Source organism: Gavialis gangeticus, unplaced genomic scaffold, assembly GCF_001723915.1.
Source record: "Gavialis gangeticus isolate Ggan-Ray unplaced genomic scaffold, GavGan_comp1, whole genome shotgun sequence".
In the NCBI taxonomy this organism is placed as follows: domain Eukaryota; kingdom Metazoa; phylum Chordata; order Crocodylia; family Gavialidae; genus Gavialis; species Gavialis gangeticus.
In genome coordinates, this window is record NW_017729009.1 from 17,341,777 (window position 1) to 17,368,599 (window position 26,823).

The 26,823-nt window shown below is 44.5% G+C and overlaps 1 protein-coding gene across 1 annotated transcript; it reads right to left on the minus strand.

The window, feature by feature from the left end:
- Positions 1 to 265: 265 nt before the first annotated feature.
- On the minus strand, positions 266 to 25,668 carry CDH26 (cadherin 26). Its single transcript, XM_019509759.1, has 17 exons — positions 25,624 to 25,668; positions 18,036 to 18,098; positions 16,796 to 16,918; positions 14,850 to 15,011; positions 12,922 to 13,069; positions 11,199 to 11,365; positions 10,876 to 11,007; positions 9,130 to 9,315; positions 8,720 to 8,988; positions 7,379 to 7,521; positions 6,722 to 6,955; positions 4,755 to 4,982; positions 4,454 to 4,584; positions 4,000 to 4,077; positions 3,665 to 3,733; positions 2,778 to 2,861; positions 266 to 1,897 (listed from the first exon to the last, which is right to left on the minus strand). The coding sequence occupies exons 1-17, from the start codon at positions 25,666 to 25,668 to the stop codon at positions 1,694 to 1,696; spliced, it is 2,466 nt and encodes an 821-aa protein (XP_019365304.1). The 3' UTR covers positions 266 to 1,693.
- Between the last annotated feature and the right edge of the window lie 1,155 nt (positions 25,669 to 26,823).

Genomic DNA, 26,823 nt, shown 5'->3' on the forward strand with positions numbered 1-26,823 from the left:
CTCTCCCTGCCTTACCCCATGCCTTCCAGGTTCCCCTCACCCATCACTGTCCTTTCCATTCAACTAATCCTCTCCAAAAATTCTGGAACCAATGTGACATTTGCTGCCATCGTGTTTGCTCTGCTTGTGTTCCCTGCTCCTTCACATGCCCCGCACCTGTTTCACCTTTTCACACTGCAGCTCATTGGGACACAACTTGAGTTGTGCAGTGCCTAGCACAAAGAAGCCCTATTTGTGGCTGGCCCTTAGCAACTGCCACACTGAATCTTGCTGCCTGCACTGACTGTTGGTGCCTCCTCTGTGACCTCCCAAAAAGAAAGCACATTAATATGGACTTGCAAAAGTCTCCTGCAGGCTGGCCAGTATATTACAGACTGACGATGCAGCTTTTAGTGAATGGAATAAGACAGGCGAGTTCTGTGCCATAATCTTTAAGAGAGAAGCTTTCCCTCTTTCCCCCCACCCCCAGTCCTGTACCAGCTGCTGCATCGATCACGATGTTCATTTTGCCAGGAGGAAGCCTGTGTCCTCCCCGCCAGGCTGCCCAGCACTCCCCTGCAGCAACCGTTGAAGAATGATTAGCATTCCCTGATATGCAGCTCTATGGGCACTTCCATCTGTTTCCTTTGCTCTACCAAAGCAGACTCCCACTATGTAGTATCTAAGTGGTGGCTGGTCCTTTCATTCCCTGCAGCCAAACAGACCAGACTGCCAGGCCAAAGCTCACATTTGCACATTCAATTAGACAGAAGTGAGCTCTGACCCACACAAACAAAATGTAAGCCACCACCACGGGAGGGAGAAGTTCAGTCAGCTGCAGAAAGAACGGTGGATGCACTTGGGCATGACCAAGAACTCAGCCTTCACTGCCTCCCAACATCAAACTTTGCCTTTACTAGAATTTGGGGCTTGCTGACTGCCCTAAATCCCCAGCACATCTACTACGAGCATGAAGTCACCCCATCTTGGCCACCTGGAGCAAGGCTGATGCCCAGATGAAGGTGTACATAGGCACCTCTATGTTGTCAGCTCAGTCCATTCAGCACCTGGTGCTCTCCCAGGGAGTACTTGGCACTTTGGTGGCACAGCGGCTGTAAGAGCACTGTGAGAAGCTGCTTGTGGCTCAGTGGTGGCAGCTGAGGTTAGTCACCAGGTCTGCCCAGAGATAGCTGCATGCATACACAGCCTTTGTCAGATTAGTTTAAGAGGATTCAAAAAGAAACTCAGCCACTGGAAAACATCAGCAGAAAGTGCTGAGTCCTTGATCGGTTACCAAAGGAGGCCAGGAATGTGCTACGTGATGTCAAAGACGTTGCACTTCAGTCTCTTCAGCTAAAACAACTGGATTAACTCTAGTTAAACTAAAAAAGCCTTCCGCTGGTACCAAAGGGCCCAGCACACCTGGCAGAGAAGGGAAGGGAGATGAAAAGCTACTCTGTGAAGTCTCCACCATCTGCCTGTCAGCTCTTCAAGGTACAAACCTAGCAAAGGTTTAAACAAAATGAAAACAAAACAATAAAACCCAAACCACTGTCTGGCTGCATTTGTGGGATATTGCTCAGCCATGCACAGAGCTTTGTGCCAGGACTTTCCCTGAAGCAGAGAGCCTGCCAGGTTCAGCAGATGTTTGTGCTCAGCATGAGTCTCTTCAGATCCAAGCTAGTCTGGTATAGGCCCTGCAGCTCCATCACTGCTACAATTGAAATCCCTTCTGGCAGATTTCTTCCAGAGCTGTAAACTTGGGTCCCAGAGTATTCAAGAAATCCACTGGCAGCTCATCATCAGTCATGGGGATAGACATGCAGGAACTATATCTGTCTAGCTCTCCCTCTTCGACATATACATGAGGTTGGTACATGATTACATTGTCCTCCAGGTCACTGATGCAAAAGAGCTTCTGCAAAGGAGAAAGAAAGCATTCAGGCAACAAACCACCATAGAGGCTTCCCAAACTATTATGTCCTTTTGGAAGTGAAAGGGATTCTTAACAGGCAGCATGTCAGCAAGGATGATACCCAGGATGATACTGCAGAAATACGGGTACTCTCTCCCTCAGAGCATTCACTTTATTGTCAAACAGTGACAGAAGCATCAGTTCCACCCAAGCCTACCCTGGAATGAAGAGCTGCAAAGTCGATTTGATCTTCCCCCACAAAGATAATGAACCTGGCCAGGAAGAAAAAATGCCAATGCATATGCAGCAGCTCTACAGAATGGCACAGCGAAGTGGTAAGAAGAGGCTTTGAATAAAAAATACAAGGTCAGAGCCAGCACAGACTGGAGCACAAGGTTGCCTGGCTTCCTAGAGCAGGCAGCACCCTGGCACCCACAGCTGGCCCATACAGAAAGAGGTGTATGCATCTCAGACATGCCAGCAGCCAGGTAACCTGCATGACCCAGCAAGAAGTGCTGTGATGAGACCTCTGTGGCAGGGGCTCACAGCCAGTGGTGGATGGCCACCTCTTCTCACTCCCTCCTCCTCTATGTTGCTCTCATCAAGTGGTTCATATCGCTATGTCACTGAAAACATCCTGCCTGCTCTACCTTCATGTATATATCTCATCTCTTCGCCTACACTTCTTATTTTGGAGGTGGGATATGGAAGGGCTGTGTCCTTTCCTCCCTGGGCTTTCCTTCGATGCCGGTACCATTTTCTTGGAGAGTGTTATTGTCCCGAGAGGAGCTGCAGCAGAACTGTTGAATTCCCCAGGCGACTCCTGTGCTCAACAGCCATGAGCCATTTGTCAAGGGAAGGCTTCCAAAGCAGCATTCCTTACCTCATTCAGCATTTCACCCACTGTCTCTGTAATCCTGTTGAGGCGCCTCCCAAAACTGGCATCCGATCTGGAATAAGGGATACCCTGAAAAACAGGCATGGCCTCAGAGCCTCAGCAAAGCGAATGTCTTCAGGGAAGGCTTTATATTTGTCATTCAGGTCATAAAGAAACTAATCTGCACTTACTGTACCTTTACACCCACTTCCCCGGGGGCCTGTTCTTGTCTACTTAAAAGGCAAGCTTTTCTAGGTAGAGACTGCCCCTTCCTCTAAGTTTCTATGCTTAGCACAATGCAGCCCCCAGCCTTGGTTAGTCCTTAGGATTATGGCAACAACCGGCTTCCTAATAACAATTCACAGTATTCTTTCTAGTGAAGTACTCCAAATATAGGTCACCATGCTACAACCATGCAAACTGTCCTTACTTACAGGACTAGCGAGTTAAGCAACTATGATGGAATGGGGTACCTCCCAACACAAAATAAAAATGATATTATGCTTTATATTATTTCTAACTTTCTCTCAGATTGTTCTTGAGGCCTACCAGTGAATGTAATGCAATTATAGGCATTATAGTTACATGAAAATTGTGATTGTCACTTAAGTGTAAACTGAGAAACAGAAAAAGATGGCCAAAAGGGGCCTCAAGGGGTCTAGTCTAACCCTCTGCCCAAGGCAGAAGCATCTGTGACTAAACCATCCCAATTGTGTTTCTCTAACTTTACATTAGTCTGTTGACATTCTTTTAAACAAACGTGAAACGGTGGCATGACTGAAGTAGAGATTATTGGTTAATACTAAAGGAAAAAAAACCCAGCACCACCAAAATAAATTGCTCAACCTGAAACATTTCTCAGAACCCTAAACTAGCTTGTAAAATTTACTTACAGATGAACCCAGGTCATAATGTCTTTCAATCAGTGTAGCGGGGGGTGATAATGACACTGTGTTTCCGACCTAAAATGGGAAAAGTTCAAATTTCATAATTATCTTATCAGAAATTTTAGTTAAAAATCTGGAAAAAAATTATTCTAAAGACTGCTCAATAGACTGTGTCAGCCTCAGAAGGTAATGGCTTGAGAAAAACGTTTTTGAATAGTGACAGTATGGTTATTTTCAGATTGGATTATATTAAGTTCTTGTGTTCTCCGCCATGCTGCAAGCCAGCCACAACTACAGTTGTACAAAAAGAGACAGTTGCCTTTGCAAGAATTAGTGATTACCTGAACAATTTGTTTTCCTCCTCTAATTTCTGTATGCAGCATGGGTTCCATAGCATGATCTACAGCATCTGGATTAGCCTACACAGGAGTGAGATACATTAATCAGATGTACTGAGTATAGTGAATAAACAGGCTGGTATAACATTGCAAATAAAAACATAAAAGCCATTAAAATTTCTACTCAGTACCTAACCATCCTGCCTTACTACACACCATTAAGATAAGATGTCCAGGAAATGCCTGGAAATCCACTGGAAAGGTAGGAAAAGTGTTCTGTCTGCTACCATAACCTGCACCACAAAATGCGTCATTCTTCCATCATGTTCAGCTAAGAAAGGGGACAGTGTTCTGCTCAATAACAAATAAAAGGAAATAGGAGCAATACAATTAAATTGCACATCTCTAGCAGATTTGATGTCTATTGGACCTGGTAAATGCATACTGCATACCTTACCTGAGACCAAGAGCTTCCACCTTCTGCATTGTAGTTCATCAAAGTCTGAACACCTTCTACAAATGGTGGGTAGACCTTTCTTTCCTTGCTTCTTGATGCACAAGCACACCAAAGTAGAACACAGGTAACCACTGAAAATAGGAGAGGAGGTCACCAGAGCTGCCACTGATACTTTAAGATACTGAGTCAGTAGTCTATCTAGTCCAATACCCCGTTTCTGACCGTGGCTGGCCCCTGAAGTCTCTGAAAAAGGGGCAACAGGCAATGGGCAATTGCCTGCAAATCCTAGGCAATTACTTACGCAGTAACAACAGGAGAGTTGCCAAAACTGCAGCAATGGCACCACTTCCAAACCTCACTTTCATGGGTTCAGCAATCTGCTCTGGACACGTATGCCCATCTAGGCAAAGGCAGAGTCTTATATTCAGGATCTCTGTCTCAGAAAATCCTTGTCTGTCCAGAATCTTGAGAGGCACTAAATAATCACCAGGTGAGAGGCTTCGCAACATTAAAAGTTCAGCTGAGTCACCTGGAAAAAGAAGCACAAAAATTTCTCAATTAAAAGCAACAAACAGCCTGAAAACACAGTGCTGAGGCAGATGGGAATTTCTTCCACTTAGCGTCCTTCTAAGTTACATATGCAAAATGGGAAAACTTATCTGAAGCACCAAAAATCAGAATGCTCAAGGATAGGTCAGGGGTGGGCAATTATTTCAGCTGGAGAGCTGTTTAACGAGGTTTTGTGGGCTGCCAAGGGCCACAAGGGTGACCCCACCCCTTGACAAGCGCCTGACCCCTGATTGCCATCTTGGGGCTGGAAGTCCCTCCCCCTAGCCCCCTGACCTTTGCCATTGGAAGTCTCCCCCCCCCTTACCCCCAGAAGTACTTCTTCTGAGAAGGAGGTTTGCCATCTTGGAATCAGAAAAAGTTATACATGCTAAAAATGTAACATTCTCAATAACATATTTTAATTTTTTTTTTTTTTAAATTGTTGTCCTGATTTTTATGTGTTTGCATTGTGTATATAGAAGTGATTGAATAATATCTCAAAATGCAGTCTTACTCTAGTATATTGCAGGGGTGTGGAGAGATGGGGGAGTAAGGGGTTTGTGGGGGGTGTGGGGACATGTGAATGGTTGTGGATGTGTAGGTATGGGAGGTTTATGGGGATGTATGGGGTGTGTGTGAGTGGATATGAGTTGGAGAAGGTGGGGAGGTATGTGTGGGTGCGTGTGGGGAGGAGGAGGGTGGCTGGGAGTGTTTGTGTGGGTGCATGCATATGGTGGGGTGTGTGTGTGTAGCAGTGAGTGGGGCTCCCCCCAGATGTGTGCAAGTATGTCAGGTTTGTGGGGGGGTGTGAGGGAGGGTGTGGATGGGTGCAGTGTTTGGTGGGTGTATGATTGCATGTAGGGGAGGGTGTAGTTGTGAGATTTGTGGGGGCGGGTTTGAGGGTATGGTATGGTGTACATGTCCCCCCCCCCAAGCTGGTCAGCTTTTCCCTTGTGTTGACCAAGAGTTTCTGCCCAATACCACTACTGCTGCTGCTGCCGCCACTGCTGAGCCTGGACAGGCGAGTCCGGAGCAAGCACAGGGTGCACTGGGTTGGGGCTGTGCACACAAGTACCATGGGGCTGGAGCCAGTGGCAGCAGGTGGAAGGAGCCACCACTGCCTGAGCTGTCTCGAAAGGCAGTCCAGCCATGGAGCCACCCCAGGTTCACTGTGTGCCCAGGGGGCAGCAGGATGCACCATGGCTAGGTGGCGCTTGGGCCAGGTAGGACCAAAGGGCCCACCATGGGCTGGACAAAGCCCCTCCATGGGCTGGTTCCAGTCTGTAGGCTGCCTGTGCCCACCCCTGGGATAGGTGCACAGGTGTGTGTTGATTTGATATATAGCTACCAAGACTGCAGGTGCAAACTGGATAACCATGTGGACAAATGTGTTTAGTGTTTGCTAACCTCTGGCTACTACAGCCAAAAAACAGCAGCACTTTCCAGCATGCTTAATGCTTCTATGTACTGTCTATATATATGCTATGTATTTCCACAGTGTACTGTGTTGATAATCAGAAGAAAAGTTCAAAAGAAAAGTTTCCACCCCATCAGAATTGTTGGAGGCTTCAAAACACAAGCTTGAATGATACCAAAGTGTAGAATTTAACCCATTACATGATAACATACTGTAAGCTTTAAAGATGACTGTGCCATTGTGAGACAGAGGATGACAACATAAGCAGGGATTTCACAATGTCTGGAAAAAAAAAAACTTACCGAACTGCCTTCCTAATTTCCAGTTATGCTTAACAGTGTCAGAGTTATCTGCCAGCTCAAATATGAAAGGACCAGAATATGGATCCAAGTCATTATCCTCAGCTTTTATGACGAGGGTTATAATTCCTTCTCGGTCACAAACTTCCAAGAATGGGGCAACTAATTTTGGCATGTTATCATTAATATCAGACAGGTAAAGCAGAATGGTGCCGGTGCCAGTTTGAGGTGGAATACCTAGTCAGGAAGAAAGAGCGTGACTAAAAGAGTGCCAAGAACCAAGAGTCTGGTGTGGTTCCTCTCCCCAGATTGCATTATTATTCAGTTAGTAAGGTGTAAAGATATTAGGATTTTCTGCACTGTGATTCTTCAGATCCATGAGCAGTACTTTGTATTTCTGTCCCATCTGGCATCTCAGATGTACTTTCTGAACAATAAAAATGAATGAACCCACGATCTGCTCACACCCTCCTCACTTTACCCTGGCTCCAGCATCCCCACTTCCCAAAGGAGGAGCGGGGGTAGAGGGAGCTCTTTTCCTTGTTCATTTTCACCCTGATAGTAGGAGCTATTTTACACTTTTCATCCCCTTAGGTCACACCTTAAAGCCCTTGCTCAGGAATGGTGGCATTTTTCTCTGTGGTTTGTGCAGGAACTTACCATCATCAACAGCATGAACAATAATGGAGTACAGACTATTGTTCACATACGGGGATTCCCGATCAAGCTCTTTTACAGCAGTAACAAGTCCAGTGTTCTCATCGACATTCACCCACCCGGCTGGGTCATGGACTAGTCTGTATCTAAGAAAGACAAAGAGGTTCCAAAACCCCATAATTAAAATCACTTTGGGATTCAAATACCATTATGATGCAACAGTGGGGGTTCCCAATTTTTTGTTAGTGCTGATTTTTGGTGAAAAATGGAGAAGTCAGTAGGGACTACGTTTTGGTTTACCGGTGAAAAGGCTTCCATAGAGGGTCTTCATAATGTCCTTGTGCACTTTTAAACTTTAATAACTTAGGTTGTAGGTATGATAGAAACAATCTGTCAATGGCATTTAAAAGCAAATGTATTAAAGTTTGAGGACAACTAAAGTACACAATGCTAGACGTCAACAAAACCACCATCAATACTATCTTCCAGCTCCTTGAAAATGTTTCCGAAATGCTCTAAAGTTATTGCACTAATTACACTGGTGATCCTAGCCCTAAGTTCCACCAAATAACGTGGTTTTGACAAGTAAATTACACTTTTTAACATGTACCCATAAAAAGAAGTCCAACAGCAAGAGGTCAGGTGAACGAGGTGACCAAGCAATTGGTCCACCTCTGCCTATCCACTTCTCTGGGAAAAAGTAATTTAGGAACTGTCATACATTCAGAGTATAGTGGCACAGAGCTCCATCTTGTTTAAGAATAAATTTGTTATTACTTATGAAGTCTAGCTTTTAGGACGACTAGCGTACACAATCTTTAATAAACTTGCTTTTAAATGCCATTTACAGATTGTTTCCATCATACCTACAACCTAAGTTAGTAAAGTTTAAAAGTGCACCAGGACTTTAAGACGACCCTGCATAGGCAGTATTCCACCTGCTAGTAATATGGCTTATCCCTCATCCTTCACCTGGAAAGACAACTGCTACAGCAAGAAGGTCATTTAACTTCCATACCAGTTGAATCAGAAAAGAGTCATCAAAAGGTGCCATAATTTTATTTATGGGCTCAATTCTGTGCCCATACTGTGGGCTAAATAATGTCCTTAGCATTTTTAGCGTCCACTTTATTCAAGCAAGGATGGCAAAATCAGGCCCTCTGTGCTTACAGCTGCAGAAGTAGGACCAATCATTTTTTGCTCAAGTCTAAAAGCATTCAGTTAATCTGAAGCTCCAGCATCCTTACAGCAGCAGCACTAGGAGGTGTTCTTGCTGATGATGAAAAAGCTCCTTGTACTTCTTAACGCCTTCCCCAGCCAAGATGTAGCAGTGTCTCCACTCACTTTATCTTATTTGGCACCATGTCTGAATCCACCGCGGTGTATGTTCCAAGCTTCGTCCCGGGCTTCACACCTTCGTCTTTCTGAAGAATAAGTTTGGGAGGGTCAAATCGAGGAGCATCATTTCTATCTACAATGCTGACACTCACAGATGCAGTGGTGGGTGTGACAGGATGGCTCCACTTCTTGCTTGCGTTGCATGTAAAAAAAGGCTGCTCGTTTACAACAGAAATGACAAGTCTCCTTTGTATGGCACCTTCATAGTCCAAAGGCTGCAAACCCCAAACAGAAACTTCCGTTAGTGATCATGACTTTTTTTCCTCTCTCTGTAAACAAGAAAAGATGTTTCCACATTGCCGCAGCTGAAATTACTGATGTTGCTATAGCATCCCATGTTTAGTCAATACTCTTACCTTAATAACGCTTAAAATCCCCTCATTTGTTTCAGGATCAGTCTCAATCATGAACTCTTCCTTTTCATTGCCTTGTACTATGTTGTACTTTGCTCTCCATGCAGGTGTATTGGGAGAATCTGGATCTTTCACCTGGAGCCTCAGCACACCTGGCTGTTCTTTGCCTTCAGGAATTTGTAGCTCATACTGAAAGAAAAAAATGGATTGTTTCAGCACTGTCTAATCAGGAAGTATTGCATTCACCTAACCAGGCAGGCCAGGTTCTGTATCACAATTGCAATGCCAGGTCCTTCTGATCTGCTTCGTACAGAGGCCTTGGGCATTTGCAGTGGTTCTAGCAGCTCCCGGTCCCACTCTTTACCAGAACCTGTTCATCAATAAAAAGGAGATGCTGTGAATACCCAAGGCTAGGTGATCTCTGTTCAATCAGATTTCCATTAAAGGACTCAGAGAGACTGTGGTAGAATCTTTTTCAGTCTTAACTTACGTAAGATAACTGCCATCATTAGGCTTCCTGAGAGTCTCGTTTCCTCCTCACCCCAACCCCTCCACCTCCACTCGGCCTCAGTCTTTAAACACTAATTAAAGGATAACACTGGTAGACTGGAGAAATCACCACTGCTACTAGAGCCGTAGCTGTTAGTGTGGACTTCATCCCCCCAAAGCCCAAACCTTGCCTTTAAACCTGCTAGGGCAAATGCATATAACCTTGTCCTACCAACCTCTAGCAAACTCTCGGACTGCAGCTGAATACCTCTTTGGGTTTGAAACTTAAGCCAGAGGTTTGTTTTGTGCAATGTGTAACAAATACTGCCAAGAAGGAACATTTTTTATAGTCTGTGGTTTCAGTCCTTCTTGCCAACACTGACAATGAAGCCTCCCACCTTTCTACGCTTGAACTTGCAAGTTACAAAACCAGTTTTAACCTGTTGTTACACAGATGGAAAATATTTGCTGGGCTACAACCCTCAAATTCTCTGACTGTTCACAAGCTGATTTGTTAGCTCTTGTCCCACTAATAAATAAATAGAAAAGGCTGTGATGGAGGATAGCATGCTCCCTAGAGATCAAGAGATAGGTGGGTGGTTACAACTACGTTCACTTCAGGTCAAAGCCAGGGTTCCTTTCTCCAGCAGAGAATCTTTGTTTCCCTGAGAAGTCAGGAAGGCTGCATCCTGAGGAGAGGTCTGGTTCTCCTTGGTTCTTGGAGCTCCTCTGCCTCTCAGCACAAGGTAGGATTCAACAAACAGTTAAGAGCGCAGGCTGTAAGATGCGTTGTGAAACTCTAGTAACATTCAGCCTGTGCTCCAAAAAGTTAAAATAAGCAGCCTAATTCAACAAATACACTGGAGTAGAAGGGAAAAGTGGCAGGAATGGCCTGATCCTGACTATGAAACCAACCCACCCAAGTGGTCCTACTCTCCCAGGAACTACCCCAGGCTTTTTAGCACTTTCATGCAGAAATGGCACTAATCAAAACCTTTTAGAAGCCAGTCTCAGTTCCTAGCAGCCACTAAATTTACAGCTGACAACACCCAGGCACTGATGTTCTGGCCTTCAAAGAGGTTTTTTCCCCTACCTGACACAGTGCTGTTTAATCCAGACCCCACATTCAAACACGTTTGGGCCTGATTTAATAAGACGCCAAGAGCTCCTAATTTCACCAGTACGTGCCCTCAACACTTTGCACAATTGAATGTGCTCCTTTGCAGGAGGCTCAGTAAAGTAGCTCTACTTTCTTCTCACTTTTTCCTTAAGAAACACAGGCAGGTAGTTGTTTTCTGAATCTTCAACAGCAACGTTAACTATTGCTGTGGACGACATCCGTGGGCTTCCATGGTCTCTGGCTTCAATCAGGAGCTGGAAAGAGCTGGCAGCCTGGAAAAACAAAACAGTTCAGGTTCAGAAACAATTACTTCATTTTTCTGATCATTGCTACAATGCTGATCCTTTCAACCAGTCATACCTCTGAGAGCCCCACTGCCCCACAGACTTCCTTAAGAGACTAAAGATGCCCGTGGCAAGTAAGCACCCACACAATAAATAAAAGAATGTAATATGTACTTTACCGCATAATCTAGGCATCCTGAAATATGTATCAGCCCGCTGGTAGAATCAATAGTAAATCTGGGCTCATCTGAGAGCGGCATTTGCTTAGTGAGGTAATAGGCCACTCTAGAGTTATCAGTGCGTTCTTCATCTTTGTCAAAGGCTGTCATTTGGAGTACTGGCTTGTCTAAGATGAAAAATCAAGGCATTTATTACAAGTGCTCAGTACTGATGTGGGCTACTCAGGCCTAACAATGGCCCTTATCATGTTCCACCACTTCCCTGCCTCACCATCTGCTTGTCTGACAGAGATGTCCTCTCAGTCCCTACACAATGTGCCTCTTCAAATGAGCTGATATTTGCCATAGGAGAACCTCCTCCTCTGCAGCTCCTGCCTCTTCTCCCCCCATGATAACTACCTCTGTAATCATGCTTAACCACCTCGCTGGGGAGATCAGCTTGTATCTAATACTGTACCAAATAAGGATATGCTAGAGGCTGTAAAACACAGGGACAGTGGAAAAAAACCCTGCTCATACCCTGTTCACTTTCCCTTTCGGTATCCACTCTCTGTCACAGGATACTGGGTGCACCCATAGTCTGATCCACTAAATGGCAATTCTTATGTGTTCACTGGATTTCAGTGTTTCTGGAAACAAATGATTCATCAGTTTTTAATCCAGGCATGCTGTCCATCAGCCTCGAAGAACCTAACCCCACCACCGGGTGCTCCCATCACTGCTACTACTGAGCACCTCTCTCTACATTTCTGTTTGTTCATCATCTGTAAAAAGCTGGTTAAAGGGCCTATGTGGAGTCCTGGAGACTGAAAGACAATTATTCTGTACTGAGGACTGTAAAAGGAATGGGATATGGATTACATCTATGGAGGTCTTATTCTAGCTATAAATAGTCTTGAGGACTATTTATTCTCACTAAAGTCAATATGCGTTTTTCCAGTGCCAATGCACATATTTTCTTATAGTCTTGAGGAGCATATGACCCACAACTATTTCCAAGCTGAATCAACCCTCCCTACTTCCCATCTCATAGGTTCTCTCTTTATTCTCTTTATGACCTCTCCATTTTTGTACCATCGTTGACTTCTGAACCTTGTGAAAGGTAAAAGACCTAAGAGCTTTGAAGAGCTACCATCCCTGTCCGGTCACCATGGCGTTGCTGTTCTCTTTTTAGAGTCAATGTAAGCAAAAACTTTAGGGTTAAAGCACATCTGCACCAAGATGTTTAAGGGAAGCATTCATTATAAAGCTTCTCTAAACTTGAAAGAGATTCTGCTTTAAGACTCATTCTTGGCAACACCATTCAGATTCAGATTAAAGGCAACTCCACCAAAAATTCCCTCTTTTCTTGCATTTTTCATATACGCATGAATTTCAGACTGATTATCTCTTTGGTTAATGTTACAATACTGAAGTCACAAGGGGTAACTGAGGGAGAGATTTACAATATCCCTGCACATCCTGGCAGGTTTTGGATGAGACTGAAGTCATTTTACTTAGAGTAGCAAGCAATATACCTAGGAGCAACTGTTTACAGAAACAACACCCTCAAGACTAACCAGGAATATATATTACAGTTTATTACTTCTGACTCAAGCAGGAATGGGATGTTGTTCATTGAGTCCCTGAACCAATCTATGTTTGCCTACAATCCAGGGAGAAGAAAAGCAATTTAAAATATAGCCGGGAATAAGCCAATGATGTCCCTTATATATCTACTTACCTGCACTGTGATTTTCTTTTATCATAACGTTATATTCTGCCATAGGAAACTCAGGTGCATTATCATTAATGTCTTTAATCTTAATTTTGAAGAATAAAGATGTGTCTATTTTTTCACCAGTCTTTTTGTTTATAACATCAAAACGTATCTAAAATGGACACCAATGCAGATACCAAGTTAAATTTCAGAAGCAAGCAGGACACTTTTTGCTGTGTCCTGTTTCAGTTATAACCTGATAATGCCTTTGTTTTGCTTCACCAACAAATAATAAAGTTACTCCACTTGGCTAAGTAAGTATGGTTCAGTTATCCTTTGAACTGAAAATAAAAAGTGAATGCTTCATACATTTTGTAAAAACTGAAAATGCAGCTGTGTGTTTGAGGCACTTCAGGAAAACTACAGACAAGGGAATACAGCTCTTTCATGGGCTAGATTTTCAACCCTAGTTTCTAATTGTATGGACTCAGTTTTGATCATGCAACTATTTTGTTCATAACTACCCAAAACAAGCAAAGAGCTTTTAAGAACTTTAACAACAAGTACAGTTTAAAGAGATCTTATGCTGGCTCTTAATACATATTTAAAATGAGAGAGATGGGAATAAGGAACAAGCAATAAAAAGTGGGAAAATATCAGTAATCATGACTTGCATGATGCACTGAATTTGCTCTAGCTAAATTTGTGGCCCTTGCATGTTTCCTTTCCATGAACACTTCAGTGATTAAGTTTTGAACTCCCATTTGCAGACTTTCATGGACTGAAACAAATAGCTTGAACTTCTGTCCTGACGTGTTCACATGTTCATCTCATCAGAAAGAAGATTTAATCTGGTTAACCCAGAGGGCAGAATTCTGTCCAGAAATCACCGTGAAATACTGAACATCCAGAAGGGAAACTGCTATGAGGCAGCTGAAATCTACTGAAGATACCTGTGAGCAGATACATAATCCAAACTATTTGTTCAGTTTGCCCAATAATAAAGTGCTCCCTCTTAGGCTGTGTCCAGATGTGCGTGGACATTTGGTTCCCTGGAGACAACTAGCAGATGCGCACCTTGCATCGCCACTAGTTGTCCCCGAGGAATGCCTGTGCCACATGCACACTGGCACATAGCCAACTACCTTGGGTGGGGTAGGAGAGACTGGGACCAGCACTGGGCTGGCCCCAGCAGCCTTACCTGGGGGCCTGCGGGCCTTCCAGAGCTGCAGCTGCAGTGCTCCTGCCACGCGGAGCCAGGCTGGCAACAGAGGGTGGCTCCGGCCAGGCTTCAGGCAGCGCACACTGCCACCTCGTGCATTGCTCCACCTTTTTTTTCTCCTGTTTTTTTTTTTTGACCCCTGGATATCCAAGGGTCAAAAAAAAAACCCTCCATGCTGCTCCCTTGCAACGCAGAGAACAATGGAACATGCAGAATGTGGCACCGCACGGCCATGCTCATGTGACCTTATAGGGCAACCTTTTGGCTACCCTAACACAAGCTCATCATAAGTCTTCAATTCCTTTGCTAATCATCACAGACAATTCATATGTGCCACAGCAGAAGCTTGCCTCCAGTATCAAAGCAACAGTGCCGTAGTACTGACAGTATTCAGAGTTTTGGTTTTACAATGCAGTTTTTTGGTTTCTATGCCTGTAACCTATCTTGATAATTCGAACAAGTCTCTGCCTTCAGGGTACGATCTGGTTCATAGTACAGTCACTGTAACTATGGAAAGAGTACAAAAACCTAAGCTTTGACACTGATTGATGTTTAAATAATCTAGGTATCTGAATAGACACCATTGGCTATACAAATATTATAGCAACTCAAAGGTAGAAACAAATACAGACTTGAAATTATTATTGGAATTTTTCTTTCATGTGAAATATTTAGCACTAGGAGAACAATTAAGAGGTTCCATGTGTTTGTTCTATCAAACTATACTTACCAAAAAAGAGGAGTTTCTCTCTCTATCAATGCTGCGATGTACATATACGTGCCCATAGGCATCATTTTTTATACTGAACAACCCAATGTCTGGGTACATATCTACTCCAGGTCCACTGATTAGATATGTTGCGAAATGGTGAATTGAATTATTATTGAACAGCTACAAAAGAAACAGAATAGTAGTGAAAATTTGGTCACATTAGAAGGATGAAGTTTCAACACCCAATTCAAAGGTTTTAAAGATACGCCATCAAAATGTTAAGATAATGTATTGATTTGGTGCACTCTGTAATCGTGGTTGTGCACCCTCCCATTTGGAGAATGAATGAATGATGTATGGGATAATTTTTAGGTATTTTGCCTGGAATAGAAAAATCTTAAAAATAGTGATCAAGGCCTTGACATTAAGACCGTGATAGCAACTGATAGAAAGACAATTCAGTCGGGCTCTAATGAAACCCTACTACATAAACGGTTCAAAAGAGCAGTTGTAACAAACTGATATGTTAAAGAACAACAGCTCACCAGCTCAGGATGATACACACACATGTTCTGAACCAGCTTAACAAAAACGTATCTTAACTGCTATCAACCATCTATTGCATCTCATTAGAATCAGCAGCTAGACTAATACACTTGTCTTTAAAAGAGGCACTGGGAGCGACAATTACTGAAACTTCACATCAGTACCCATGAAATTGGTTGAAACCACAATTAAAAACAGAATTGAAAAACCAATTAAAAACAGAAATGCCTAAATGAATCCACTAGGGCAGACTATGCCTGTTCCTGTTAGAAACTTCTCCCCTTGTATTCTTTGAATGTGTCCAGAGATAGCAAGTAAAAGGATAACCAAGTAACAGTTGATCTGGACTTTGCTCAAAGCCTCTCACACAAGGCTATTAAAAAAGTAAGTAGCTCTGGGTCAGAGGTGAAGTCCCATTACAGATGAGAAACAAAAGATTCTTGTTAAGTAGGAGAAGGCATACACAAATACAAGCTTTAATTCTCTGCGGATTTTCTCCCCTATATAAACCTCAATGCCTTAGGAATTAATGGTTAGGAAGACACTTCTTCATGGGCAAGTGTGTGATTACTACAAATCCCACACCACACAGGATGGGGTTAAGGAGGAACTATGACTTCAAACATCCCTGCCCCTACCACACCTGTAAGGAGGCATGTCAGACCTATGGCAAAGGTCCTAAATGGGGGACAGGGGAGGGCAGGTATCCTCTCCTTGGCTCCTGGGGAGGTGGGCAGAAGTTCTCAGCTGGCTGTTAGGCCCACCTGTGCTTCCCTCTGAGGGACAGGAGGACCTAATGGAAAGCTAGAAACCTGCTGGTGGGCACTGAGTTGTGCCATGGCCTGCTGGAAGCTCTGAGAAAAAAAGAGTCATGGCATGCTCTTGTAATCTTTGTTTCTTCTTGATCTTTGACAGCCCTGGGAGACATGGGCTCCCACAGACCTATCTGGAGGGCTGTGACTTCTATATGCAGACTTTTTGCTTAAGACTGGAGCCTAGGTAATTGTGGGAGTCTGGCAGAGCCCAAAGGGTTGCTTTGGGGGATAGCTGGACACAAGTTCATTACAGAATGGTGCAATGCAGGGTTTCTTAACCTTTCCCAGAAGCAACTAGGATGGGAAACTGTCAGGGATGAAATATTGGACTGCTTATTGGAGCTATCATGATCTAGCCTGTATTTCTGTCTGATACCATGTGAAAAGAAGATACTCTGAATCTTTAAAAAGGGCATGTTCCACAGTAAGCAAATTTAGTGGTGCTAATTCTCTGCCACTTCAGCCACTGATTTTGTAAGGACCTCCTCATATGACAGAGAAAAGTGGGCAAAATTCTCATTTAAAATGTGTGTTTTATGATGGTGTTGCGTGTTTGGTGTCTGCTTTTGGTTTCATGGGGTTTTCTGGTTTGTTTTTAATTACCTCTCCAGCAAGTTTGGGAAATGGCCCTTCGTCCTCCTCCTGAAGCTCCATAGTGGTGATAACCCATGCCCTCTTTGTGCGCCGGAGAGGACGTAAACTGTCTGACCGATAAAGCTCTGGTGCCTTTTAGGTAGAACAGTACATTAGTGACACAAAACTCACATACTCTAGTTTCTTACACCAGAATACTTCTCTTGACACAGGATTTAATCAGAAAAGCAAAATGTAGCTATAACCAAATGTGAAACTATAATAAACCTAGTGTTGAATTAAAGTTATCAATAGATCTAAGATTAGAATTGATCATTTCCTGACTCCCCACTCCCCCTCTCCATTCCTATTACCCCAGCCTAATATTCAGTACAACAGACAAAATGAGGAAAGTGATTTATGAGCTTACTATGCAATACCCCCACTAGTGAGACCTGGCCTTTTCCCAAATATACAAATGAACAGACACAGGCATAATAATGTTGGTAAATGATAATAATACCATATAATTTAATAGCAAATTCTGCAGAAGGTAGAGTATATCATAATTTATAATGTTATTATAAAGCTAAGTATTAAAATCTAAATTTAAATATATTATAAATGGCGATCAACACTATTTTTCCTTGATACATCCAGAGTCATGTTGCAAGATGAACAAAACAATTTACCACCATCAGAATGCAAGGTTCCTACAGAGAACTGCATTACCTGATCCTGGCCAGAAATGTATTTAGCATAGTTTTATTTCTTTTCACTCAACTTCAGACTGCTGCATTGCACTTAACTCCTTAAAAGATGGCGCTGAAACATTTTCACTTCACTGTGACTGGTGCCTTCGCTTAGTCTTGTTACTAACAGACAGTAACTCTAAATCATGTGATCTATCCCTACAGTGATTATCACTTTGTCTTTGTACTCCAGTAAGCACTGGGACATTCAAACACAGAATATTATACGAAAAATATGCTGGGGCGGGTTAGGTTGATTTTGCATGAAATTGCAGACAATGCAACAATGCAGTAACAGTGCAATGCAATGCAATAAACAGCTTTTTGCAGTTTCCATAGAAATAGTGAATTAAGTAGACCCCTAGTGATGCTTTTAATACATGCATTATAACTAATTCTGCCTCATCCTTCGTACTTTCTGGTCACTGCTGACTTGTAAGTAAACCAAGCTGAAGTTTACCTATCTTTCCGATCCTGACTTCAGATATCTCATTTATGAAATAACTTGAATTACAAACCTCGTTGATAAGTTCTCGGGTGACATCCTCCTTCTCATAAGGCAAGCTGCTGGCACAAGTAACCTTATAAAACAAGATGGTGACAATTAGGAGGATAGTGATTATGAAATGTTAATTGACACCTGAGCTTGCCCAACAGAAGGCATGTGTCCTTATCACCTGAAAACGGGTTCAAAGAACAACTGGCTCAAGTACTTATCAAACAGAAAAAGGGTATAAAACTGGTTGATAAAACTGGTTGATTAAATATGCTTTTCTCTGTACACAAGTTAGAAGCGTCACTGTCAGATTATGGTAGTCTTTCTGCATTATTACTTCCCCATGCCCAATTCCATACATAGCTTTTACTTAGCTAACGTTCCCAGTCCAAACCACCATTAGAAAATGCAAAGATCCAGATACACAAGGCCAATCCTATGCAACTCAGTGATCAGCTGTTTCTCTACTTTCTATCTCTAAGTTAATTAAGTTGCTTTTACTGTTGTTCCTGAAAGAAATCACTGGCCACATCCAGAAGTATGCAGCCATGCAGTATATGGTGCCATAGACATGTCTGTGGTGCTACATACTGCACATTCAACTGTTCTCCACACTGCAAGGTAATAACGCTGGGGGTGGGGTTGACCCTGTGATATCCAGAGGTCAAAAACCCCATGCATAAAAAGCAGAGCAGAACAAGCAGCAGCAGCACAAGATGTCCCACTGCTAACTGACTCCCGGGAGCCCAACGTCCATGCTCATGTGGACACAGCCACTGGGTGCATCTAAGTGTGCAATTAGCATGCAGAAATAAACTTTGGCAAAGTTAGCTCTGGAGTTTATTTCTCCCAGGCACAGCATTTACATGTGCACCTGGGACTGCAGCGCATTGAGCCAGGGTGAAGCAGCCCCAGACTGGCAGATGGCCAGGAGGGTCAGCCTGCCAGCCCGGGGCCGCTTTGTCCCATGAGGAAGGACTGGCTGGGGCATGAGGGTGCTACAGTATGGGGGCTAGCTGGCAGGCAGCCCCCACACTGTAGCCCCATCATGCCCCAGCCACCATCTACACATGCACTTGCATTTTGGTGCACTAAATGACTGTGCTGTAGGATAGTACTTCTCCTGGACAGTACCATCCTACAGAGAAGTTAATTAATTTACTGTGCCCTAAAATGGCTGCACGTGTAAACGGTGACACTTTAGTGTGCAGCTAGTCAGCTCTTCAGTAAAACACAGGTGTAGATGCACCCACTGGGTGCACCTACATGTTCATTAATACTTAGTAGTTACTGCACATTCAGTTTAGTACTTGCTAAATCAAATACTAAATAAATGTGTAGTAATTAGAGCTACTGCGCACTAGCACCGGCGAATGCCTTTTTAGTGATGCTACTGTGCAATAGCCTAATAACATTGCCCAATAGTGTATTAGCACTGTCTGTGCTGTGGCACACTACTGCACAGTGTTATGGGGCTACTGCACTTCAAGTATCTCGTGTAGACGCACTCACTAAGTAGGATAGTTTTCCAAAGCACTCATGTGGGCCTACCGTTGCCAACTGAGGTTGGTGTAATGGGGGACAGAAAGAGTCTGGTGCTATTCAACTTAACATACCTCAACTTTACTTGGTCTGCAGCTGACTCCTTGAAAAAGTAAAGGAATGAGAGAAAGTACCTAAATCCTTTAGGCTCCTCTAGAAACTGAAAATCTACAATAAACAATATTGCCAGCAAAGCATGAAAGATTTCTGTTGGGCATCCAGTGGGTTTATATCTTCAGCAAATAAGAAGCAAATATCTTCTTTCCAGGCACTGGCTGTAACCACAAAACTGGAATCTAATTTGGTGCCTACAAAGTGACCTGCAAGAGTAGCTCCATTCCTTGTACCATCAATTTAACACTTCAGTTCAGCTGTGGATAAAGCATTGTGATTACAGCTTGTGCCACCACAACAGAGATCATCCTTTCAAGAGTTCTGTTCCTGTACTAAGTTAAATAAGGAAGGATACTGTTCTCTATTGACATATGGTAGGTATGTTTCTAGAAGGTGGCTGTGAGGAGTGCCGGGAGCAGGGAGTACTGCTCTCCTGGATCTCATTTGGTGTCAGCTTCTCTCAGATTTCCTGTATTATTATTGCTCCGCATTGGTTTTGCAGATTGTTATTACCTTAATGTTTTCCCAACTGAAGCCCCTACAAGGATGTGCAAAGCTACTCCTATATAACTAAATGGTCAACCATCTCTGTTTCCCCCTTTTACATCCACGGGCTCGCACACACAGGTAAGAATCTAGTTTTTGAAACATGCCGGCTTGCTCCAAAAAGCAGATACTCTCCAAGCACGTAGAAAGGAGCAGCCTGAAAGGTTCTCTCTATAAGTTACTTAGTTCAAGAAGGACCTTTTTGTGAATGGATATTTATTTGCATTACAATGGATTTTTCAGGCATTCTTTAATGATGCTTTAATGATAGCTGGAGTCAGTCAAGCTATAGTGATTTATGTGCACTGAGCATCTGGTCCAGGACTCTAGAGAGGTAAAATGTTTCTCTCTATTTCCCCTGCTCCCGTGCTCCCCCCTGCTCTTCTGAAAGGTGCTTTAAGGAAAAAAAAACTGGACAGTGCTGAACGTGCGAGCTGAACAAATTGCAGAGCTCTGACCAATAATAGGGTACAAGGTAGGAACTTACTTTAGTGACATTTACTGTGCCATTACCAGACAGGCTGTTAAGGACAGCTCCCACCATGAATGGAAACCTGGAAGTACTTTTCATAGGATAACAGGAAACATTTTCTAACAGTATGCTGTGAAACCTATTACATCAGCCAATTCTGACAATGTGGCTGGCCTGGAGATAGTAAGGAGCTATGTTTGATCAGAGCCTTAAAAAAAAAAAAAAAAAAGGCTGAGAAGCCAAATACTAGATCTTAGATGTTCAACATAACGAGAATCTTAGAGAAATATTGCTGTTGTAAGGAACAGATAAACCTTAGAGTCATATTTGGCAGAGAAGGAAATACAGAAATTAAAAATAAGTAAATTATTCTTTTGCAGAGTGAAAGGAAATGTATTAAAATTCAGTGGTGCCTGAAAGGCTTGTAGTCTTACTAGACACAGCTAGATCTGACTAAGCTCACCCTGCATTAGAAGTTGACTTCAGGTCATATGCATCTCTCAGGATTTAGTAAAGAAAGGTGAAATGATTTACCTGCTACATATCAGGGGAATGTCCATGCTGAACAAGAATCAATGTGTGCTACAAGAATATTACAATAAATAGAGGAAATGAAAGGGAGGATAACAGAGTTAAAAGAGAAAGAGACTGGATTTGAAGAATCCAGCCCTTAGACTTCATAAGTTCTGTTTTGAGCCCAGAGGAAGGGTTACTATATGATCAGTTTAGCAGACCCTCGGGATGCAGTTGACTTTCCTGTGCCTCTATAGTAGCTCAACTATCTCTTATTTTTATTTGTTATAAGGGGCATAGGTTGTAGCCGTGTTGGTCTAAGGACATAGGCACACAAGGTTCTTTGGGTGAATCTGATATCTTGTATTAAACCAACTTAAATGGCTGGGGGTGGAAATTTTTAGCAAGCTTTCGGGTTTAAAATGTCTTGGTCAGGCTGAGGAAGTCTCTGCAGTTGGTGTGTTCTCTTCCAACTATTTATGTTGATCTAATTGAAGATCAGATCCACCCAAAGAACCTTGTTTGTCTTTCATTTATTATCACATTAGACTTGGGACTATGACTTTCCAGGGCAAGATTGTCCTTTTAAGGATATGTCTAGCACTGGTGCTTACCAATGTTTTCTCTTTCATAGGTTTCATAGATTTCATAGAGATTAGGGCTGGAAGGGACCTCGGAAGATCATCGAGTCCAGCCCCCCGCCCAAAGGGCAGGAAGTCAGCTGGGCTCATAGGATCCCAGCAAGATAAGCATCCAATTTGCTCTTGAAGGTGTTCACTGTAGGCGCTTGAACCACCTCCGATCGCAGGCTGTTCCAGACCTTGAGGGCTCGGAGGGTAAAGAAATTCTTACTTACCTGAAACGGTCTTGTAGTAGTTTATGACCGTTCAACCTCATCATCCCTTGGGGTGCTCAACAAATGTTCCCCCAGATACTGGTCGTAACCCTTGATAAACTTATTCTTTCTCAAGCTTCTTTTTTTCCCCTTAAGGAGCCTTTGCCATTTGATACAACTGCCTTTTCAAAAATGTCCCCCAGAGAAAAACTGAAGCAAAGCTAAATGAGGATTACTTGGCTGGATAAACTCTGCCAGGATCAGGGCCATTCAAATACTTTTTTAAAGACCTAGCTCTTATTCCCGCCCCAGAAGAACACTTTGTGCTATGCATAAGCCTAAAATAGCTAGAGGAATTGCACTACCTATATAAATATTTTACTATCATTCGAGATATTAAGGGAAAGATCAATTCGAGGAAGTGTGATTTAAGAAAAGCTCATTTCATCTTGTATGTGATAACTTTTTAGCATTAGCCAGTTTTCAAGGCAACTGCAGAGCTGATTTGTGTATGCAGTCACCACAATATACATACAAATGTGGCAGTTGCACATCCATGTGACTAGAAGCATCAGTTGGCCATGATAGTGCTAACTGAGTTTGTAATTTTACACATATTTAGCGTAAGCCACTTTAATGTGTATAGCTGGGCAGATGTTTAAGTCTGCCTAAAGTGCACATTAAGTGCACAAATGCATATATAAAGCCAGTGTGTGTTTACCTTGACTTTTGGGTGCAGAAAGATTGATTACACACAGAAATTAGTGTCTGAATAGACATTATTTTCATGAGTTTTGCCATGGCAATCCTCTTGTGCTCCTACATAGTCCTGGCAATCATTCATGCAAGCACTGGGATCAGTACTGCCCAAACTATAGTGTGTAGCAAGACTATTCACATTGTTTTGAGGATAAGCACTCACAGGGCACAGACAGAAATTACGTTTGTCACGCAATCGGCCCCCTGAAAGTACTCTACAGCCACACCGTGACACATGCACAGCTGCAGAGTGCTTTTAAAGAGGCCAATCCTACAACAAATTAACCCTCATCAAAGGAGGGATCAGATGAAGGCGCTCCACTTTCGAGTGCCTTAGGGAATTTGGGCTCCCTAGGGTTAATCTACTGCAGGATTGGGCCTGTCTGCAGGAGGGCAGGGCGGATAGGGGAGCGGGAGCAAGCTGCTGGCTAAGGTTTGCCTGGCCTGAGCTGGAGGGGGTGTGGATTGGAGCCCCCCCACCTTGCAGCCCCCATCAGCCCCATCCCCATCCCGCTCAGGTCAAGCTTATTCTTTTGTCTCAGAAAGAATATGCAGTTGTCAGTTTAATCTCATCAACCCGCAACTGTAACCATTCCCTGGAGAACCGGCATTTGCGACTAACAAGCCTGAAATAAAAAATCTTAGCTCATATAAGCCCATACAAATTTTAGTGGTCTTTTTTAATTCTTCAAAACAAATTGGCTTCAAATACAGGTCAGGAATGAAGGGTGAGACTCCTGGCTGGTATAAACTGGCATCGCTCAAACGACTTTGGTAAAGCTCCTAGTAGTGGCTTAGGATCTGAATTTTCTTAAGTTACAAAGCGAACACTCAGTTAAGGAAATACGTCAAAAATGTAGCGACTCACAGGGTGGTAAGCAGAGCTGGGAGAAAGGCATGAAAATCACCCTGAAACAGTGGTGCTTATTTAAATTGAGTTGGATTTGGCACCTGTTCGGAGGGAGGAAAATCAAGACTTGAATGGTACCATCAACTTCAGAGAGTCCTGTATATCAGAGGCAAGTCTGCACTTTGTACTGAAGATACAGCTCCTATCATCCTCCATTTTACTGGATTCTGGACTGGGGACATTGACCCACTATTTTCTTCACTTGCTAAGCCAGCTACACTCTGGGGAGGGCAATCAGGCCAATATGATAAACTCTGCCAGAGGCTGAAGTCGTCTTTTAGACTTCTTAGCTCCCCTTTCAAGGGGCTTAACATTTTGCCATAGCGCACAGCTTATGGGGGCACAGTAGGCCAAAAGGGCACATGCTTGGGATAATAGGAGAGACTGTATTTGGGCAAAGCTTCAGGGACAGTGAGGTAGATATATTTTTAACTTGAGGCCGGTCCAACAGAATGGAGCCCCTTACTTCAAGAGGCCAAGGTTCCCTGGAGAAGGCTCAGGATAACGCCAGACCTTTGATCTGCTGATGAGAATTGTTTGCTGATAAGCAAAAAATACAGGGTTCAACTTCCCTTTCAACCTCCCTCTGAGCGAAGGGAGCTCAAAACCTGGATCTCCTGCTCCCCAAACAAGTACTTCAGTGTTTACAGCGTTGAACTAAAACACAGAAGGGCCCACTGCGTCCTTTGGTTTTACTAGCAAGCACCTGTACAGGTGAGCAGGGTGCGTTTAGTTCACCGCATGGAGGTTTGTGGAGTCTGAAATGATGCGGGAGTGCCAAAAACAGGAGTTAGGCAGCTGCACAACTACCACGTCAGCTGTCCCGTGCAACAGGAGTCCGCCCCAAGCATCTGCAGTGCAGGACAAGCGTACCAGTAAATCCTTAAATGAGGCTCCTATGTGATACAGCTTCTACTCTTAATGGAAGGAATAAAAAAAAAAAAACCCCCAAAACCTGCCTATTTAAGTCAAGTTTATGGCCTCTCCCTGCACCTGTATATAAGCTGGATCCTGGAGAAAGACTTTGAGTAAAGCAAATGCACAAACCCCAGTGAGGATGAACCTCAACTTTAATACCTAGACCACAGATCCAAAGACCACTGCCTATCGTACTGATCACAATAGCTTAAGTGGTTTCCTTGCACTCACATCTCGGTCTGGCTATATTCCCCTCTCCCGATCATTTTATACTTGGCCTACAGGATCTCTGTGACATCCTTTTGTTCTGCTGTTCATGCAGCACCAGGCACAATGGGGCCCTGGCCCATGACTGAGACTCCTTCACGCCACGGTAGTAATTTCGTGATGCTCGTTCACCTTACACAGCAGGAAGGGACTCTACCTATAAAGGACAGAGCCCCCTTCCACGAGGGCGAAGCGAGCCTGATGCCTCTGCGCAGCCGGGAGCTCCAAAGCGCAGAGAGTGACACAGGACAGGGGACTAGTGACAGGGAGAGGGAGAAGAGACTAGTGATGGGGAGTGGGGACTAGTGACGGGGGAGAGGGAACTAGTGACAGGAAGAGGAGACTAGTGATGGGGAGCAGGGACTAGTGACAGGGTAGCGTAGACTAGTGATGGGCAGCGAGGACTAGTGACGGGGAGCAGGGGCTAGTGAGCCAGGGGAGTCTGAAGTCAAGCAGACCAGAGGAAACTGGCCCCACAAGCGCCTTCTACAAGCATCATGCGATGCACTGGTCGCCGGGACAAGGGCAGCATATGAAAGCGCAGATCGCGGGGTCCCGGCTCCCGGGCCAGGACCCGGCGGGGCCGGCGCCACCAGGTGCGCCCTTGGCCTCTCCGGTGCCAGGGGAGCAGGGGACCGGGCTCCCCATCCGCAGGCAAGAAGGCATCTCGCGTGCAACCCTCCCCTCGCGACGTGCCCGCGCCCCTGCCCCTGCCGCCCCCAGCCCGCACCTACCGCCAGCGGCAGCAGCAGCAGCAGCGGTAGCGGCAGCAGCAGCATCGCGGCGTGGAGCCCCATAGCAGCAGCCAGTTCGCAGCGCGGCTCCCACTTTATCCGAGCAGCACCGGGAGCCTCGCCCGGCCCGCCCCGCCCCCGGCAGCACGAGCTGCGCGTCCCGGTCCTGGCGCCCGCTGCCTCCCCTGCGTGAGGCACGGGCCTGGCCCGGGCAGCGGCCTCGCCTGGGCGCGCGGCTCTCGCCGCTGGACGGTGGCCGGCCGGTTCGGCTGCAGCTGTACGAATGTCCGGGAGTGAGGCAGGTCTGCTGTCCGGTAGTCAGGGACTCCTGTCCATCCTGGGGGTTGCTTGACAGATACTTTTGGTTTGAATTTTGTGTGCCTGGATAAGTTACCCAAATGGGTTCCGAATCCTATCCGTTGAGCTGACCTCAGTTGCTCAAATCCATGTGGCGCTACCACCGGCAAGCCGCCTCTTCCCCAGACCTTTCAGCCTGGAGCTTCAGATCCTTCCAAAGCCGCGGCAGGAAGCCTATGTGCAGGCCCACGTTGGGAGGTCTTGGGTTTGGATGCCGCATGTCATTTGCCCTGAACAAACATCCTGAAAGAGCAAGTTAGGGGGAAATCTCCCATCTCCAGAAAATAGGTGTGAAGCTGAGATCCCTCCTGGGGGGGGCTGCCTGCAGTGCAAGGACAGGTCTCCACCCTCTACTACACATAGTCATTCAGAGGTCAGGAAGAAGGGGATCACAGCAGGAAACCCCCTGGACTAATACTACGGTATTTCCCCTGCCAGGTAAGTACCGCCAGGTTGCTTGACAGGTACCCGCTTTCAGTGTCTGGGCTATACATGCCGGAGTAACGTACATATTTCTTTCCAAGTGTGGTTACCACATCTCCTTTCCCAGCTGTGGCTAGCAACAGTGCCAGTGAACGGTCAGCATCTGCAGAATGCAGAACTGCAAACACTTACAACCAACAGCCTAAAATCACCAAGAATATTCAAATAATCTGTGAAGTGGCTTGGGTGGTCACTTGAACTTGTAAGCCTCCTCAAGACAGCTCTGTGCAGAAGGTGGCAAGTCCACTTATTACGGTAGTACTGTGTCCCACGGCTCACCTGTCCTCATCTGGCATGACAGCCCTGTGTCAGGTTATGGGGCTGAATGCAGAGTCAGAGTCTGCCCTCCCTGGATTTCTG

What these genes read in the sequence shown, in the direction of transcription:
- CDH26 (XM_019509759.1), bottom strand. Translation starts at nt 25,668, where the DNA reads ATGCTGCTGCTGCCGCTACCGCTGCTGCTGCTGCTGCCGCTGGCG. An exon ending in CTGTGTTTCTTAAGGAAAAA is followed by an intron (nt 9,316 to 10,875) that starts GTGAGAAGAAAG and finishes TTTTTCTTTCAG; the next exon opens with TATGAGCTACAAATTCCTGA. An exon ending in GAGGAAAACAAATTGTTCAG is followed by an intron (nt 3,734 to 3,999) that starts GTAATCACTAAT and finishes TTCCCATTTTAG; the next exon opens with GTCGGAAACACAGTGTCATT.